Source organism: Rutidosis leptorrhynchoides, unplaced genomic scaffold (genome assembly GCF_046630445.1).
Source record: "Rutidosis leptorrhynchoides isolate AG116_Rl617_1_P2 unplaced genomic scaffold, CSIRO_AGI_Rlap_v1 contig481, whole genome shotgun sequence".
Lineage (NCBI taxonomy): Eukaryota > Viridiplantae > Streptophyta > Magnoliopsida > Asterales > Asteraceae > Rutidosis > Rutidosis leptorrhynchoides.
In genome coordinates, this window is record NW_027266712.1 from 46,117 (window position 1) to 65,685 (window position 19,569).

Sequence of the window (19,569 nt, forward strand, 5' to 3'; positions counted from 1 at the left end):
ATTTTAATTTATTCTGTGTGCAAATACCATAAAAAGCATGTATTGAAAGACCAAAAAATTAATATTTATATTTTTTAAGTTCACTAATATGTGTATGTATCTAATCAATATGTCAATATCGATGAATCTAAAATTACAAAATATTATCTATGATAAAAAAGATGATTTATATTTCTAAATTTATTTATATAAACATGTATATTGTCATCATTTCTATATAAATATATAAAAAATCGAAGAAGAACGTTATATATGATACAAGTGTAGTACCATTGATATTCAAAAAAGGGTATTAGACATGTTCATGGGCCGGTTAGGATCGGACCTGGCCGAATCCGGTTCGAAAAAGTTGGAAACCGATTTTGGTCCGGTGTTTTTTTTGAACTCGATGGGTTGGTCAACAAGCCGATCCTGACCCAATCAACAGGGACACATGTCATCGGCTTGCCACATGCCACTCCACTATTGATCCACATGTCATGTATGTCGGTACACTTCATCAAAATTTGCCACTTGCCGTCCATGTCATGTCCACGTCATTCATTTGCGCCACGTATCACACGACTATTTTTCCACGTCATCATGTTTGCCACGTAGGATGGGTCTGGATCGAAAATTTTGAACCAGCCCTAAGCCGATTTTTTGACAAGTCCGGATTAATTTTCGGTCGGTCTAGGTTTGACCGGTCCGGTTTAAGGACCGATTCCGGTTCAATCTTGAACCGTGACCATGTCTAGGAGTACAATTTACCCATGAATCCATGACCATATATATATTTTCTTTTTTTATAATGAGTCCATGACCATATAAGCGCGCAAAATTAAGGAAAACCACGGGTAAAAGATTCCCTTACCGCCTTCCGTGAATTCCCATAAGCCCAAAATGGTGCTTATGGTTTTTTCCTTTTTTTAGTTAACCATAAAGCAAAATTTGTTTCTTCCTAAACACAGATATATTCCTGACAAAAATAAAATAAAATGATAGTAAAATAAGAATTTTCAAAACGGAGAAAAGTTTTATGACTTCTTTTGCCATTATAATTCTCAGCTTAATTGAAAAAGTAATAACTGATTAATAGGTAGTTTATTATTCTAATCACGGCTGTTAAATTAGGTTTATTATTATAATATTGAATACCTAGTAATTTAATTCCAAAAAAAAGAATTTACTTTCTCCGTATACAGTAGTTATCCACAAAGCGTTACGATACGACGTGGGTTATATAGAAAGAACAAGGACGTAGATGAGCGGCTGAGATTGATTGAAAACGACACGTAGAGGGACACGTGTCACCATCTGGAAGAGTAACAAACAGAGTGTGTGGTTGGGACCATTTAAAAACCCTGGTGATAGTACCACTCTACACAGTTGTCAACAACACACTCTTCTTTTGAGAGCAGCAAGGAGAAAGAAATTGTTTGTTTTGAGTTTTTTCACACTGTAAGTGATTTTTAGAGAAATTTCTCTCATTATTTCGCCGTTGTTAGTGTTTTTGGAAGGAGCTTGTGAGTTTTCACTGTCTTTTTGGTTGATTTAGCTGATTTTAGTTGACTTTTTAGGGTTTGATTCTTTGATTAGAAAGTTCTTACTGTATAAATCACAGTGATTCTGGCTCTTTTTTAGTGTACAGCCTGAGTTTTAAGTATTTCTTCAGTATTTATTTGTGACGAAGACGATATGCTTACAATGCTGTTCGTCTGATGAGAATCAAAATACTGGAGTGTGTGTTTATTTTATTTATTTTCTGTCTGTGTTAAAATTTTTCTTTTCAGGTGATAGGTTTTGATCTAGGTCTAGGTTTATTTAGTTATTAATTTTCGTTTTGACTTTTTCTTTTGTAATATTTTTTTAAAAAAAATTATATGTTAATGCATGTGAGAACAAAATTCATGACGTTTCTTCCACGGTGCCTGGGTTTTGTGTCAGTCGAAGAGCCTGAGCTTTAGGGTTTGGATGAATTTACTTTATACCGTCATTTGATTTTTTTTTCTTTCTGTTTTTGAGCTCAAAATCAAGGGGTTTGCTAGGGTTTTTTTTTTTTGATTTTTAATTTTAACTTGTAGATTTCAGCTAACATCTTTGTGTTTTGCTTACCATGTTGTAGAAGTTACTGAGCGTTGGACGTTAACAGCTGCATTTCTATCCTTTGGTAAGATTATCCCTCATTCTATGCTTTATTTTACTTGTGTATGTGCTTCTTTGCTAGAGTTTGAAAAACACACACTCATTGAACCATTTTTGTGGTTCTGGTACTCTGTCTGTCTCTGCATGTGTAGTATTGTCTTGGTTGACTGTGCTTTCTTTGTTATTTATCATAACTCGTCAATTGTGACAGGAAATGGACCTACCAACCGAATTAGGGAATGGTAATGATAATGGGGCTGAAGATTTGTTGCCCCCTCCCCCTCCCCCACCTGTTGTTCCTCCAAATGTGGTTCCCATCCTAGCAGATTTGGAGCCAGTCGTGAAAAAGGTCGCACGGGTTCCAATGGCCAGGCGCGGCCCTGGATCCAAAGGCCAGAAAATTGCTCTCTTGACAAATCACTTCAAAGTCAATGTTACTAACATTGAAAATCAGTTCTTTCAGTATAGTGTAAGTTTGTGACTTTCCCTATTCTGTTCTGGCTTACATTTTTTTGTATTGATGATTGAATCTTATGGCTATCTTGTCTACCTTTGCAGGTTACTGTTTGTTATGAAGATGGCACTCCAATTGCTGGAAAGGGTGCTGGGAGGAAAGTGATCGACAGATTAAAAGAAACCTATGCGGGTGAGTTGGGAGGGAAAGAATTTGCATATGATGGTGAGAAGACTCTATTCACAGTTGGGCAGCTCCCTCGCAACAAAATGGAGTTTGAGGTTGTACTTGAGGAGGTTACTTCTAACAGGTAGATTGGTTTCTAACTTGTGTCATGCTATATTCTCTTGTTGCTGTGGAAATAGATGCACTAAAAGCATTTGCATTTGCAGGAACACTGGAAATGCTAGCCCTGATCGTAATGCACCAAATGATGCTGACAAGAAAAGATTAAGGCGTCCATATCAATCAAAGAGCTTCAAGGTAGAATTTAGCTTTGCTGCCAAAATTCCCATGTCAGCAATTGGACAAGCATTGCGTGGTCAAGAATCAGAAAACTCTTTCGAAGCTTTGCGTGTGTTGGACACTATCCTACGTCAGCATTCAGCCAAACAGTGAGTAATTCTGTTTATTTGTTTTTTGTGATTGGACGCTCTGTTTATTTTAGGTGTGCTATTTCTGTGCGACTCTAATTGTTTCTGTATTCTCTCAGGGGCTGCCTCCTTGTCCGCCAGTCATTCTTTCATGGCGATAAAGGAAACTATACAGATGTGGGCGGTGGAGTTCTTGGGTGCCGAGGTTTTCATTCTAGTTTTAGAACAACTCAGGGAGGCCTGTCCCTAAATATTGGTCGGTTTTTCCCCTTCCATCTTTTCATTTCTTGTTAGTAATTTTTTGTTATTTATTTTGTTACTCTCTGTGCAGATGTGTCGACTACAATGATAATCCAACCTGGTCCTGTGGTGGATTTTCTAATTAACAACCAAGGGGCAAGAGATCCATTCTCACTTGACTGGTCAAAGGTAATGTTTCAGTGTATGTTTTGTGCCTGCCTGATGTTCTGTTGTTTTGACGCTCCATTAAGTCTCTGTTCTTTTGTTCATCTTCACAACAGGCAAAACGTGTGCTGAAGAATTTGAGGATCAGGGCTAAACCCACTAACCAGGAGTACAAGATTACAGGACTGAGTGACAAGCCATGCAAAGAGCAAACGTACGTTATCTTAATCTTTGGCTGTAGACGTCGTCCCGCTCAATTCTTCTAGCTCTAAATATTATCTCCTTTTGCATTAGGTTTGAATTGAAGAAGAGAGGTTCCAATGGTGATGCTGATATCCAGGAAATTACTGTGTATGATTATTTTGTGAATCATCGCAATATTCAGTTGCAATACTCTGGTGATCTTCCATGTATTAATGTCGGGAGGCCAAAGCGACCAACATATATTCCTCTTGAGGTGAGTATTTGCTTAGTACTTGTCCGTTCAATGTTGTAATGAGTTTTGCGACGAAGTTAAGCATGCAGTTCTCAATGTTCAGCTTTGCGATTTGGTATCCTTGCAACGTTATACAAAGGCGCTGACTACATTTCAAAGAGCTTCACTGGTGGAAAAGTCGAGGCAAAAGCCACAAGAGAGGATGAAAACCTTGTCGACTGTGAGTATCGTTTCTAGTTCGTGACTTGCAAAATATTATTTGGTACCCTGAACTGAGAGTCAAGAGTCTTCCTGCAGGCTCTGGAGACCAGTAAGTACAACTCTGAGCCTTTGCTGCGCTCATGTGGCATTTCAATTAGCAACAATTTCACTCAAGTGGATGGTCGTGTTCTGCCAGCTCCACGGGTACAATTTTATTATTCCCTAAAGGCCTGTCTTGTTTAATAGTGGAACTCCTGGAAAAGTGGGAATTTGTTTCGCAACTTTACCATTTCTTTTTCTGACAGTTAAAATTTGGCAACGGAGATGATTTCAGTCCTAGAAATGGGAGATGGAATTTCAACAACAAGGTGATTTTTCTTCCCCACTTGATTGTGGCTCTGTTTCTGTCGTTCTGTTTCTGTGGCTCACCCTAGTTTGTACGTCTTTTGTAGACACTAGTGGAGCCAACCAAGGTAGAACGTTGGGCTGTGGTGAACTTCTCCGCGCGTTGTGACTTGCGTGGTCTGGTGAGAGACCTGACGAGATGTGCAGAAGCCAAAGGAATTGTGAGTATTTTTTTTAAGAGTAGGCGCGACTACTCTTTAGTTTCTCATGAGCATTGCAGTCCATTTGTGATGAGCTAATATAAGTCCCATTTTTTGGTAGCAAATTGAGGCCCCTTTTGATGTATTTGAGGAGAGTCCACAATTTAGGCGTGCGCCTCCAGTGGGTCGTGTGGAGAAGATGTTTGAAGAAATGCAGTCCAAACTGCCTGGTCCTCCAAAATTCCTTCTCTGTCTTCTTCCTGAAAGGAAAAATTCAGATATTTATGGTATGATTTTTCTCAGATGGATGTAAGGTATCTCAATTTTACATACAACTTCATTTCATATAAAAGGACATGGAAATATCAGGACCATGGAAGAGGAAGTGCCTCGCGGAATTTGGAGTCGTAACGCAGTGTCTCGCGCCCACCAGGGTCAATGACCAATACCTAACTAACCTTCTGTTGAAGATTAATGCCAAAGTATGGTGGTTTGACCTTTTGTTTTCTTTTTGCCATTAACTATTTCATTGTTATGCAGCTTTGTTATTAACTAATCTTTCCTTCGCTATTTTTGGCAGTTGGGTGGATTAAATTCGATGCTTGCCATCGAACATTCTCCCTCTATCCCTATGGTATCTAAAGTTCCAACCCTGATTATGGGAATGGATGTCTCTCATGGCTCCCCGGGCCACTCTGATGTACCATCGATTGCTGCGGTAAACTGCTGCCTTGTTTTCTGGCTTCACATTGTTTTTGGTCGTTTCTTGGTGCAATAATGTGTTAAATATACAATTTAGCTGTTGTTAGAGTAATTGCTGTTTCAATTTGTTGGGTTTGCAGGTTGTCAGCTCCAGGCAGTGGCCTCTTATTTCTAGATACAGAGCTTCAGTGCGTACTCAGTCTCCAAAGACTGAAATGATAGATTCTTTGTTCAAGAAAGTTTCTGACACTGAAGATGAGGGTATAATAAGGTTAGCTGTCTTGCAGACCTGTGTTCATAATAATATTTGGATTTGACCTCGATTGGCTTGAAACTGGTCTGAAACTGGTCTTGAGAAATTATAGGTTATCTGTGTAGTTAGTCTGCTTTTTTGTTGGTGGCGTTGCTTTCTTATTTTTCTGTTTTGACATTGTATTCATAAATTTCAGGGAGAGTCTCCTGGACTTCTACACAAGCTCTGGGAAAAGGAAACCTGATCAGATCATTATTTTCAGGTGTGTGAGTCTGTTATGCATCTCTGACTTCTACTGGAAGTTCATGGCTTTTGTAATCAGTAGCATTCACATGATTTAACTGTCAATACGGGCTGTGTTTTTTCCATTGTGGTTATTTGTCATTGGTTAATTGGTACTTTGCTCGACAGGGATGGTGTCAGTGAGTCCCAATTCAACCAAGTGCTGAACAAAGAACTGGATCAAATTATTGAAGCCTGCAAATTCCTCGATGAGAAATGGAACCCGAAGTTTGTGGTCATTGTCGCGCAGAAGAACCACCATACGAAGTTCTTCCTGTCTGGTTCACCTGACAATGTGCCACCAGGTATGTTTATGCATTTCAATTTTTTCAGTATCCCCATGGTTTCGCTAGATGTTAGTTCCTAACAGGTAACAATTTGGCGTGGTGCAGGAACCATCATCGACAACAAAATATGTCATCCTAAAAATAATGATTTCTATCTGTGTGCTCATGCTGGCATGATTGTAAGTAGTCCTTTATATATCATACTTTTTTCTTGGTTTGTGTGTTTGAATTTGTTTTTCTAAAGCCAACAATGGTGTGTGTGTTATAGGGAACTACAAGGCCAACACATTACCATGTGTTGTTTGATGAAGTGGGTTTCTCGTCCGACGATCTTCAGGATCTTGTCCACAACCTATCTTATGTGTGAGTATTTATGTATATACTATATTACTGGCAGTAAGTACTTCCTGTCCATTCTTTTAATGAATAAGTAGATACCATATCTGAGCTATTCTCGTGGCTTTTTGCAGGTACCAAAGGAGTACCACTGCTATTTCTGTTGGTGAGTTTGTTTGTTGTCCTCTGTTTTTGCCAACACTTAGTGTATTATCCCTTTCTTTCGAAATTTATACGCTAACATTTTGTATTGTTCTGCAGTTGCCCCCATTTGCTATGCACACCTGGCGGCATCTCAGGTTGGGACTTTCATGAAGTTCGAGGAGAAGTCCGAGACTTCCTCCAGCCATGGTGGGGTGACTGCAGCGGCTCCGGCGGCTGTTCCCCAGCTTCCAAAGCTGAAGGATGCTGTAAGCAGTTCCATGTTCTTTTGCTGATCGGATACTTTGTTAAGAAAACCCTTTTTTTCCCTGTAGTGTTTCTACTGTTTCAAGGGTTGTAGCAGTACAGTTATCAAACTCTTAGTCTCCGTTGTTTTGTTTCCTATGGCATGATTCGATAGTCTGCCAAATGACTTCTAGTTTAATTTATTTTATGTACTGATGATCCGAGAAGATGTTTCAGGCACTGGCCTGTAGTTATATATTAGGTAATTGTAAGCAATGCTGGAATGCTTTCTCAGATATTATGGTGCCTTTCATAGCTTTTGTCGCTTTAGGATATGTTCTGAGCATGAATTTTATCTATGAGCAGTTTCAGTCAAGTGTTCTCTAGTTTTGTGCATGGCTTTTTTAAATGTGAAAAAAAGTTATCTACTTCGTGGTAATTATTTCAAAAAAGATTTTACCAATATCCTGATTTGAAATTTGAAGGATAAAATTAAACCATAATTCCTTAGACTAGAAGAAAGGTGAAGCCGAGCAGGAGTAGAGTAAGGCAAAAGCTAGGGCTAATTGTAGAAACATGACTGCTAGAGTAAACAAGAGGTCTGTTGGATTAAACACATCCCATCCTCCCCTTCGTTGTGAAATTATACAAAACAAGAAGAATTTTCAATTACTTGGACGATAAAAGTAAGTTTAAAGGAAACTGAGAATAAGTGTGAGAGAGAGAACTTACAAAGCCAATCACCAACTTAAAACGTGTCACGACGCGCCCATTCGGTGAAGTTAACGTTTGGTTTCCAGGTATCCCTTTTTCCTCCAACCCTGTGGAGAACTGGCTCGTAGCTATAGGAACAAAGGAAACTCAAGGTCATCACGGTCAACCATGCTCCTGTTCTGGTCAAACTCGCCATTCTTGAAGCTTCTCGTTTGCTTTATGTGTGTTTGATTGTAACTTAAACTACTATAAGTATCTTGTTTTTTATGCTTTTACCATCAAGAAGTTGTTATTTTGGCTATCATGCATCTACTATTGTCTACTTCTTAACATGAGTCTGATCACTCATCATGCAACTTATATTTTTTTTATCAGTGTATATTGCATGATCGTTTTATCGATTAAAATTGAGTGGGCCTGAAATTAAAAACTGGGCTCCAAAAGCCCATCATCGGTCAATGACTTTATCTTTTTCCTTTCCTTGATTCTTCCCGCGCGTTTTCTCTCTATCTGGTCTCTGCAACTTTGACATCAATCGAAAAAGGAAAAAATGGATCCACAGTCGTTGAAATTGGTGTTTCTAAAGGGTCCACGTGAGGGTGAATCTGTGGAATTCCGATTCGGAGCAACCGTCCGAGTTGGTCGAGTCGTCAGAGGCAACAATTTACCGATTAAAGCTGCAGGGATTTCTACGAAACACCTGGTGATCGAATCAGTGCGTGAATCCAACAAATGGATTCTCACAGACCTTGAATCGTCTAATGATACTGTTTTGAACAATGTCAAACTCTCTCCTCTGACTGCCGTCGAACTCAACGATGGCGATAAGCTCGAGATCGGTGAGTATACTTCGATATGATAAATATTGTTGCCAGTGTGGTTGAAGAGGATCTGAAATCTAAGCCTCGGGTAAATCCGAGATGAGGTGCGAACGCAAGAAATGCTAGTGTTGAAGTGCAGGCTGAGGCTGAGAATGCTGCGAAATTGGATCGAATCGACGACCTTAGGCCTCGGAGATACCTTACACGGCAGTGGAAGATGGAAAACCATGTTGCTGAAGTGAAGAATGCAACGACATTGGATGAAGACAATGGGCGCCGTGAGCTCAGGTCTCAAAGGAACCCCACACGAAGGGGAAAAGCTAAAAACCCTGTTGTTGAAGCGGAGATTTCAAAGGGATTGGATGGTGGCGAAGAATCAAGCCTTCAACAAAGCCCTGAGAAGAAAGTTGGTATAGACGATTCAACAATCTATCCAGAAACGGGAAATGGGGAGGTGCAGAAGAGGAAACGTGGCATGCCTCCTGAGAGAGGGAGTAGGAGAGGCAGGGTGGGTAATTCAAAGTGGAAGGAGCGAGATGAGGTTGTTGAATTGGTAAATATCTCTGAAAATGATGACTTGAATGTGGGGGTGCACGAGGAGGGCTTTGAAAAAGGTGTTGAGCAAGTGAATGAGGAACATGGGGCTGTCAGGATAGATTCGAGTGGCAGGGAACCTCAAAATGAAGATAGGTTAGAAAAAGAGAATGTTAATGTAGAAGAAGTTATTGGAGTTAGTGATAGTAAAGAGACAGAGAATGCAGATGTTATTGGAGATAGTCATGTAGATACTGTTATGGATCGTGATGAAGAAGAGGTTGTGGCAAGAGAAGAAAAGACTGATGGTGGAGATGATCAACCGGAGGTTGGAAAAGAGTTTGATTTGGAAAGGGCGACTGTAGGAGAGTGGTTGGATTATTTGGAAGTTATGTTGCCAAAACAAATAAGAGAGAAGACTGACAAGATGATTGAGGAGATGAGAGCAAAGGCTAACCGAACGAAAAAATATATGGTTGAACAGAAAAGGAAGAAGGAGATGGTGAAATGCTCGTGATGGATGCCTATTGCCGATAGAGTTGCGGGTAATTATAATATCCAATCTTATCCTTGCTCTTTATTAGTAATTGTTGTTAAGAATATAAACTATGTAGCATCCAGACTATGAATTTGAGGTGGTGTGGATTGTTTAGTTCTCTTCACTGGAAAAGGTGCTCACTGATGGTGATGCCAGATAGATTGGTCTGTGCATATCTTTCTTACAATAGAGATCCAATCTGTTAAGCACTAGAAAGCTTTGAGAATTATGTCAAATAACTTGCTGCTAGGTTGCGCAAACCATGATTGATGTTTGATCTTATGGACTTGGCAATGATAAATTAGTTGCATTTTCACTTTGTTATGGAAAAATAACATGTAGTTGTAAACTTGCGACTCAATTTTTTGTCCTTCTGTCTTCAATTGAAAGAATACACAAATACCAGCCTAGCAGTAGTCTGAAAGACCATGTCTGGTTAACATTGATTGGTTATGCTTGGTAAGTTGGTATGTTGTGGTGCCTGCATCAGCAGTTAGTAAAATTCGATCTCTCTCGTTGATTTCAATCCAAACATTTTTGCACCTGTGTATTGTGGTTGATGTTGCAAATACTTCTACCATTTATATGCTCTCTCACATGGTTATTACTTATTGTTTTAGGTATCGATTCAACAATCAACAATGCTGATATGAAATTTCAGATTCCATGGATGATGTTGCAAGCTTTAGTTTTGAGGCATTTGTCAAGGTTTTTGAAGGGAATTTTGCAGAGCTCCTTTCTGATAGTAAGCATAGTATGTATATGAAGCGTGCAAGCATTCTATATCGTACATAGACCTATATATAGTATTCCTGAATTCATTGGTACTCTGTTATCTTTTAGATAGAATCATACTTACGGAATGATTGAAGAGCTTAATTGTATATGATGAGTGCTTAATATAAAATTGCAGGTATTGCATTATTATGCATCTATTTGAAGAGTTTTTTTAATTATACTCCTAAATTTCAAACCTTACATAGTCCATAATCGACTCTAAGGGTCCGTTTGATAGGAGGGATTAAACATAATGCCTAACTGAGCAATTCTGAGACTTTGAGTACCCCCAACTCCCGTTAGCGATTAATGACATAGTCAGTGTTAGGTCCATACAATATGATTTATTACAACGTTATCTTCGTTGTTATCTTCGTTGTCTATTTCGCCGTAACCTTGAGCACTGCAAATCCAGTACAGTATTGATAGTCGGAAATCGGGAGCGACAAGGTGTAACGAAGCTGGCAATTTGAAACTCCTGTAGATTCAGCCGAATGCCCAAACTCATACTCTGAGAAGAAGTTCACCAATTACAAGATGAATTAACCGTGTTGGAGGAAGCGATCTGTTCAAATCTACTTGGAAAATGAAAACCTCCAGATGAACTTCCCGATTTAATTGTACACATTTAGATGAGTTGGGAACTTATCGCAGTTTATTTTTCACAAATCACACGCTTTATTTATTTATGTATCTCATCCGACCAAACTAATTAACTCTTTTTCAATCCTTATTGTCAAAGATTACTACGATACAGATTGTAACTATAATAGAAAAAATTAGATGGATTGGCGCTAGTTTTTTAATGTATAAATGAAGACAAAAATTGAATTTCCATATGCTGCATTTTTTTAAATTAAAAATCGAGCTAAAAAATTTAATTTAATTGAATTTAATCGATAATCAATTCATACAAGATCATCTTTCTATATATCTTGTTTTGGTTAGTTAATTCAATTTGAACAAATTCCCAAATCAATACTTAATTTCCTCCCAAAGGCAAGGATTTTTTTCTTTTGTTTATTTATATCCAAATGAAAATTAAAAATAGGAAAGCCACATCAGCATCTAATCAAAGGGTTGTGCCTTGGGCACGAAGTTTCACCACCTCGAGACGGTCTGCGTATCGTCAGCATTCTATAAATGAACAAATCTTCCTTCATTTGAATTCATTCAATCTTTTTGATACTTATTGTTTACTTGGCCGAGAAGGAAAAAATAAAATTAGGTTTTGTATAAATTTGAATATTAACGCAGCTGTTTTCCTAACTGGGTTTTGATTTGGTGTTCTTAAACCCTTAAAAAGTATAAACCTTTACTCATAACTTGGCGTCAGAACTCTCAATGATCCTTCCTAGGTTTCTTATCGTCTCTAGAAGAACAGTGCAAAAGAACAAGTTCGTCGATTTTGTTGGGAAGTTTCCTTTCTCTGAACTCTCAAGTGAAAAAATTATGTTTTTGAGAAGATGAGTGTGACTATGGTGCATTTGAAATTTAAATTACCTATGCATAAAGAATTGTATGTATGATTTAAGAAACAAACTATATATGATTCTAATTGATTTTTTATTTCACGAGCAGGTGAATACCATTTAGATCTTATAGTAAACTATGGAGCAGTGCCTGTAATAGTCCCAAGAGTGAATGGAGTAAATATGATGCTCGATAGTTTCGAGCCGATCCATGGAGTCCTTCTCTGTGAAGGAGAAGATATCGATCCATCCTTATACGATTCGGAGCTCTCTGGCCTCTCACCGGAAGAACTAGAACATATAAGGAAAGAGCATGCCAGTGACACATCAATCAACAAGGAAAAAGACATAATCGAACTAACTCTAGCCAAGCTTTGCCTGGAAAGGAACATTCCTTATTTAGGGTTTTGTAGAGGATCCCAAGTCCTAAATGTTGCTTGTGGAGGTACCCATTATCAGGACGTCGAGAAGGAGCTCCAAAAGAATTGCTCGCCGGAAAATAGAGTCGTTCATATGGATTACGACAATTATGATGGGCATAGACATGTTGTTAAGGTTGTTGAGGACACTCCTCTGCATGAATGGTTTAAGGAATCTTTAGAGGAGGAGGAAGGGAGAATGGAAATCGCGGTAAATAGCTATCATCATCAAGGTTTCAAGAGATTGGCTCAGAGATTTGTTCCGATGGCTTTCGCTCCAGACGGTTTGATTGAAGGGTGTTTTATGATCCTGATGCTTATAATCCTGAAGAGGGTAAATTTATCATGGGTCTGCAATTTCATCCTGAACGTATGAGAAAACCTGATTCCGAGGACTTCGATTATCCTGGATGTCCATCAGCATATCAGGTATACTATCTTGCTTATCAAGTTACATAAGATTTAGAGAAAATAGCTTACATTCAGTGGAAATTCTGTTTTTCGAGAGAGGCCGCTTACTTTTCTGTCCGGATATTTATGCAGGAATTTGTGAAGGCTGTAATAGCTTATGAGAAGAAGCTCAGTTCCTCAGCCAGTATTCCGAAACCTGTAAAGGTTAATCGAGAATTGGAGAAGAAGAAGAAGAAGAAGCGAAAGATTCTAGTTCCCAGCTTCTCGATAGCTAAAGATATGTATAGCCCGCTACGTCCAAACGTTCCTGGCCGAGAATCGGAACCAAAAGTTGGAGCAGAGTTTCTTGAGGTAAGAACAGATAATAATATTGATAAATTTTTTTAATTTTTTTCCCCGCTGGTTAGATCAATCTCGACAGAGACTTATTATGTTCAGGAGTCTAAGGCTGTCGATAAGCATTAGTTTCAGCAAACCAAGGTTGCATTTTTCATTCTGAAATGATATATTTGCGTGTAGGAAAGTACTGCATTGAGTTTGCAGCAAGAAAAGCGGTTAAAGCAAATGGGAGCGACCGTTAGGAATGCGACATCATACATGGAGAAACTGAAGAAGAGCGAAGGAAGGGAGAAATTCTCGAGACAAGTAATGGAGAAGACGACTGTCGAACATCTTTCCGACCTCTTGTCCTTTCATTTCAAAAATAAATTTAACATGTTTTCTTATTTTCCTACTAGGCAAGGTTTTAATTATTTTTTATATTCGACAAATTTTCTTTTCCTTATCCAAAAGAGAAGAAGAGGCCAGCCACATCAGCTTCTAATCAAAAGGGCTTGACTAAAATCGTAGGAAAATGGTTTAATTGCGAAATGGATGATGAATTATGTCAAAGAACTAGTTGCTAGGTGCTGCATGCAAACCATGATTGATGTTTGATCTTATGGACTTGGCAATGATAAATTAGTCGCATTTTCACTTTGTTATGCGACTCAGTTTTTTGTCCTTCTGTCTTCAATCGAAAGAATACACACAAATACCAGCCTAACAGACTAACAGTAGTCTGGAAGATCATGTCTGGTTAACATTGATTGTTTCAAATACTTCTATCGTCTCTATGCTCTCTCACACGGTTATTTCTTATTGTTTTAGGTATCGATTCAACAATCAACAATGCTGATATGAAATTTCAGATTCTATGGACGTTGCAAGCTTTAGTTTTGAGGCATTTGTCTAGGGTTTAGACATTTGTCGACATACCGATTTATATACGTATAAAAAGTGTTAAATTCGACACAGCCTTACTTTCGCAAAAAAGAACTTAAAAAGATTGCCATGCGATGTAATACACTCGAGCATCACAAGCTGGCCATCTAGGCATAGTGAGAATCACATTCTTTTACGAACAGAAATAAAATGTGACACATGATACATCAAGAAAAAATAATCCATCGCGATATCTTTTTCATTGGTTAAAATCTAAAAGCTTGTAGAATTTTATTTTATTTTTAAGAAAAAATACATGTGCTCTTATTAGATCGTGTGGTGGCAATAAGCAAAAAAAAAGAAATGAATTGGTAAGTAATGAGCGATGTCATATTGATTTTTTATGTTTTTTATAATGTCATGTTGAAATTTGTTCATACATATGATATTCGAATAATGAATTTTCTATACAATTGCATACAAAAAATTAAAATTTGAAACTTCCAAACATTCCCATTATATTTTAATTAATATATAATTTTTTACTTGTATAAAGAATTGCTGAGGTTGTGGACCTTCAAATTAAATGATGGACAGTAGGGAAAGAGGGCATAATGCATACTTGTTGTCAGTAGGTCAATTGTCTTACTAGTTGATATGGTTTGCTTCTAAAATTGCCATTAACGAGGACATCCGTGAAGTCTTTGAATTTATAAAAAGATATGTCTATCTTTATTATGTTAATTAGTGCTTTTATTTTATATAAATTATAGTTATTGTAATTGTACATATTTTTATGATTATATCCCTATATATTTTGAATTTGACAAAGTCAATAGCTTCATATCTTCCTAAAATTGGTGTATATAATAGTTCAATCTATACTCAAAATCATAATATCCTCCGATTAGTATCGTGCATCATTCACAATAATTATTATTACATCATTCACACTAATTATTATCATGTCATTGATATATTATGAGTGAGGTTATATAAAGTAATTTCAACTTATTATTTATATCGAATTTAAAATATTGAGATAATAATACATGAAACAACGTTCGGATAATACACTAATTTAATATAAAAACGGTATTAATTGACTTGCAAGTAGGTTAAAATCATTCAAATTGTAAGAAAATAAGTTTTAGATATTTTTTAAGAAAATCCATCCACATTTTTTATGAAATAAATTGGACATTATAGAATGAATATTATTCGGACGTCTCGAGTTTTTGGAGATTTTATCGGAAAATTTTGACTGAGTTTTCCTTGAGTTTCCATCGTGAAGACGTCTTCGAACGGGAATTGCAACATTCGAGAAGTCACGGTGTTTGAATGATATTTTTATCTTATTATTATTATCTCCACTTGTAGTAAGTAACTGTTAAGGTAAGGGATAATGGGTTAATAAGTCCCTGTCTGAAATAAAATTCCGTTCGGAGGTCCTTAAATCGTTAAAAATCTTGCTTGAAGATCCCTGTATCGATCTTTCTTCCAAAGTGTCAGTGAAAGCGACAGTCGTTGGAATCATTTCGCACCATCAGAACCATACCATATGATCTTCTCCGTCGACGACTATGAAAGTATCAAGTCAGATGATTGAGTGCTGTTTAATGAATGAATGAAATGGCAGTTGGAAAACGTGATGGTACATTTAATCGGAAAAGTATTAGAGGGCCAAAATTGTATCAAAACTTTGAACCTGGGACCAAAATCTGATCGAATATTATATTAGGGGGCATTAAGACTTACTTATTAAATGGATGGTTTGATTATCAATTAATTAATTAATAAATGTATTTTGCTCGAATGGAAAATTAGGCAGGCAATCAGGCGACGAGAAATCACTTTCATCGTACAATTTCATCGTTTTGATGTTAACAGCGACGGAGTCCAAAGGCTCTTCCTTTTGTTGAATTGAATTCATCAGATCCTTCCAGGTTCGCACTTTTATTTTCCCGCTTCTGCATTTGATTAATTAAGAAAATCCATGATTTTTTTTTTAGAAAAATAAGTTTAGGGTTTAAGGTGAGGTATGGCTCAAAGATTGCTTTTTTTTTTCATTGATTTCGTTTTGTGGAAATATAGTTGGTTTGTTCGCAAGTGGAGATTTTGAATGTTGTTGTTGTTGTTGTTGTTGTTGCATTGGTAGGTTGTTTTTGAATGGGGATTCAAACAATGACATCCCAGAACAATGTTCAGCAGTCTCATGTACTGCAATGTGAATTGACACGACAAAATCCATGGCTTAGCCTCACTCTTAGCGAAGTCGAAAGCCAATTGGGGAACCTGGGGAAACCTTTTGGCAGCATGAACCTTGATGAGCTTCTTAAAAATGTATGGAATTATGAGGGGAGTGAGTCTAAGCCATTTGGAAGGGATAATGAGAACAACTCTTCTGCAAGCTCGCTACAGAATCAAGCCGGCATGACGTTGGCTCGTGCTTTGAGTGGGAAGACGGTTGATCAGGTGTGGATAGAGATCCAACAAGGCCGGGAGAAGCGGTATGGCGAGGACATGAGAATCGAGGAGGAAAGGGAAACCTCGCTTCCTGAAACGACTTTAGAGGATTTTTTGGTAAAAGCAGGTTATTTGTTGAAGCATCGTTGGATGCTAGTATGGACTTGGAAACTAGTACCATTGATGCAGTCAGCACACAAGACTTTCCTAAGGAAATTTGTTTGTCACCCTCACCTTCAATAGGCGCTTTATTGGAGACAAAACCTGGCTTGTCACCAGAAACTTCAATAGGGACTTTATTGGAGACAAAAACATCTGGCAGGAAAAGAGATGCCCCCGAAGCAATTGAAAGGGGTATTGACAGGAGACTTAAGAGAAAGATCAAGAACAGAGAATCTGCTGCAAGGTCACGTGCTAGAAAACAAGTATGTCTTTTTACTATGTATATTGATGGGATCTTAGCTTTGTGAAATATATGGTACCTTGATATTCCTGAAATGATCATTCGGGTACTTTGAGCAGGCTTACCATGATGAGCTGGTTGGTAAGGTCTCACACCTAGAAGAGGTGAATATCAAGCTCAAGAAAGAAAAGGTATGAGCTCCGTCTATTTGTTTGGCTCTTTCTTGTTTTCTTTTTGTCTGATCATGTTAATTGTTGAAGATTACAATTTGGAAGTTCTAGTTTCCGTCATTTCTTCTTATGAAAGATCGATAGCATCTTATACTTGGGTTTTGAATTCGCACAATTTGTTTGCATGTGACTTGATGAGGCTGTATAAAACTTATCGATTAATTATTTTCCATTTTGTTGCACTAATATCAATTTACACATTGCCTTTTTGGTCATTATGCAAATACCTTATTATTTTTGTTATATTTTGCTTGTAGGAATTTGACAAGAACTTGACAAGAGAATCACCGGAGACAAAGTATCAGCTCCGAAGAACAAGTTTGGCATCTTTCTGATTGAAACTTGAGCTTCTTAGAGGAGGTTCGGTAGTTTCTTTAACTTTAGGCTACTATCTTTGGGGGAGGGAGCTGTTACAAGATGCGTTGCAAGACTGTTAGACGTGTTTGCTTTACCGCTCCCATTCAGAGATTTGGTTTAATTTAATGTACATCTATAGTTTAACTTATTTGGTAATGATATGTGCCAATGTCTATAAGTTCTAGGCTCCCCGTGAATGGGCTTCTGAGTAACTTGATTAAGAAGGAAAACAATGACCATGGGAATTTCTTAGATATGATGTTTAGATTTGAACCCTCTTGGTTATTTTGTCCTCTTTTTAAACAAGTTGTGTATTTGGTACTTCTAATCTCAAACTATAAAATGGTTTCTATCTGATTGTATTCCTTAACTATAAAGATTTTTTTGTCTTCATGTCAATGGGGAAAAGTATTTCGTGAAACAGAGGATTCTCTCTGGTGAGTTAAGATATTCACCGGGGATTTTAGTTTGCGACTTTTTATTGGAATTAATGGTACAAACAAGTGGCGTCGAGAACCATGTTTAGTTAAGTTTGACACCGTTAACTTGCTTAAGGGTGAATTGCGATGAAATTTAGCATAGGAAAAGTGTCGTGTATTTTCGGATGGAGGGAGTATTTAACCGAGATTGAAGGTTTTGAAGCATGCATATTAAATGGAGAGGTAATATTCAATATTGGACTTAAAAAAAGGAAAATATGAGGATCGGTGTCAATTTATTGTAAGATGAAACATTTGGGGACCAAATTACGTCTAGCCTTTGGTTTTCGTTCTCTAACAGACAGATAGACAAGACTCTCAAAATCGTTACGCATGCATGCACAAGTATAGACTAAAATTCTGGATCGTTGTTGGTTGGTTAATGCTTTCATGTTCTTTCTTTCATTTGTTTGTTTCTTCTTCCAATTAAGCTCCAAGGTTTTGAGATTCAATCATGGGAATGGCTGACATCAACAGAGCGGAAATGGGTAAGACTGACAAGAGCATGAAGGCATTGATGGTTGAAAAATTACAAAAACAAAAACACTACTTTGAGAACTGCCCAGGTTGTCAAATCGAGCGTCTCAATGATCAACAAAGAGGCAAAGTTCCTTACAAGAATTTGTCTTACATCTGGGCTGTCTCTCTCTGCACATGTATGTATGCATGCTCCTAATCTCTATGTTCATATCTTTTTTCAAACTTATCATATCTCTGTTTGTTGTTAATTTTCAGCATTGCCGATATCATCATTGTTCCCATTCGTTTACTTCATGGTGAGTTAATTACTCGTTTTAATTCTTAGCGAGATCAAAGCTTGAAGCATTTAGCAAATCAGTAGTTATATGGGGAATAGTTATTTGAGAATTCAAGTGCTTGTTCTTTGGTTTGCTCGCAATTCTCTATTGTTTGTAGATCGGTAATAATGGTTTCTTCTATATATAGATAAGGGATTTTCATATTGCAAAGAGGGAGGAAGATATTGGTTATTATGCAGGATTTGTGGGTATGTTTTCTTTTTATGTTGTGCTTATTGCTGTATTACTTTGAACTTTCTGAGTAGTGTATAAATAAAGGAACATTTTTATTTGTTTTCTTTGTAGGATCTTCGTTCATGATTGGAAGAGCATTGACTTCATTTTTCTGGGGAATTCTTTCTGATAGATATGGTCGCAAACCTATTATATTGATTGGAACTTTTTCTGTGTAAGAAATTTTACTTTCTTCTTTTTCTTCCTTTGCTTTTAACTAGTAAGAAATTCTTCTCTTTATTTTACTATATTGAGGTGGTGCAAATCATCCAAAGAAGTAAATTATTGAATTGTGATTTGTGATTCTAGGGCTGTATTCAACACTATGTTTGGCCTAAGCACAAGCTTCTGGATGGCGATTTCTATGAGATTTCTTCTTGGATGTTTTAATAGTCTCCTTGGTACAGTCAGGGTAAATGCCTTTAATCTTTCTATTTTTTGTAGTATACATACACATGCGAGCAGATATCATAATTCCTCCATTTTTGGACTTAGACTTGACTCTACATTTCCTTTTTGTTTATCCTTCAGACGTATGCTTCTGAAATCTGTAGGGAAGAGCATCAGGCATTGGCACTGTCAGTTGTGAGTTACGTACAAGGTCCTGAGATATGTAGTTTACTATTTATATGTCAAAGCAGATTACTAATTCTGAAAGTCAATTCTTATTTTTCAGGTCAGTACATCTCGAGGCATAGGACTAATTATT

General features: G+C 37.4%; 3 protein-coding genes and 2 pseudogenes across 3 annotated transcripts; all 5 read left to right on the plus strand.

Annotated features, from left to right (window-relative positions):
• Positions 1–2,488: 2,488 nt before the first annotated feature.
• Positions 2,489–7,055, plus strand: LOC139883946 (protein argonaute 4-like). Its single transcript, XM_071868039.1, has 21 exons — positions 2,489–2,593; positions 2,683–2,888; positions 2,971–3,192; positions 3,291–3,427; positions 3,503–3,600; positions 3,693–3,790; positions 3,871–4,033; positions 4,116–4,232; positions 4,310–4,417; positions 4,519–4,581; positions 4,666–4,779; positions 4,880–5,045; positions 5,128–5,240; positions 5,339–5,476; positions 5,601–5,731; positions 5,910–5,975; positions 6,125–6,300; positions 6,388–6,461; positions 6,551–6,645; positions 6,753–6,784; positions 6,880–7,055. Exons 1-21 carry the CDS (start codon positions 2,489–2,491, stop codon positions 7,053–7,055), a joined length of 2,598 nt encoding a protein of 865 aa, XP_071724140.1.
• Positions 7,056–8,269: 1,214 nt separating this feature from the next.
• On the plus strand, positions 8,270–9,591 carry LOC139883952 (uncharacterized). Its single transcript, XM_071868044.1, has 2 exons — positions 8,270–8,558; positions 8,645–9,591. The coding sequence occupies exons 1-2, from the start codon at positions 8,270–8,272 to the stop codon at positions 9,589–9,591; spliced, it is 1,236 nt and encodes a 411-aa protein (XP_071724145.1).
• Positions 9,592–9,594: 3 nt separating this feature from the next.
• Positions 9,595–15,635, plus strand: LOC139883953 (putative glutamine amidotransferase GAT1_2.1; annotated as a pseudogene).
• A 443-nt stretch (positions 15,636–16,078) lies between these two features.
• Positions 16,079–17,328, plus strand: LOC139883955 (ABSCISIC ACID-INSENSITIVE 5-like protein 2; annotated as a pseudogene).
• Positions 17,329–18,283: 955 nt separating this feature from the next.
• On the plus strand, positions 18,284–19,563 carry LOC139883954 (probable peptide/nitrate transporter At3g43790; the record flags this gene model as incomplete). Its single annotated transcript, XM_071868046.1, has 7 exons — positions 18,284–18,485; positions 18,565–18,605; positions 18,775–18,835; positions 18,933–19,035; positions 19,170–19,272; positions 19,392–19,445; positions 19,537–19,563. Coding segments are annotated over exons 1-7 (591 nt in total), but the record flags the coding sequence as incomplete, so codon positions are not given.
• Positions 19,564–19,569: the final 6 nt, after the last annotated feature.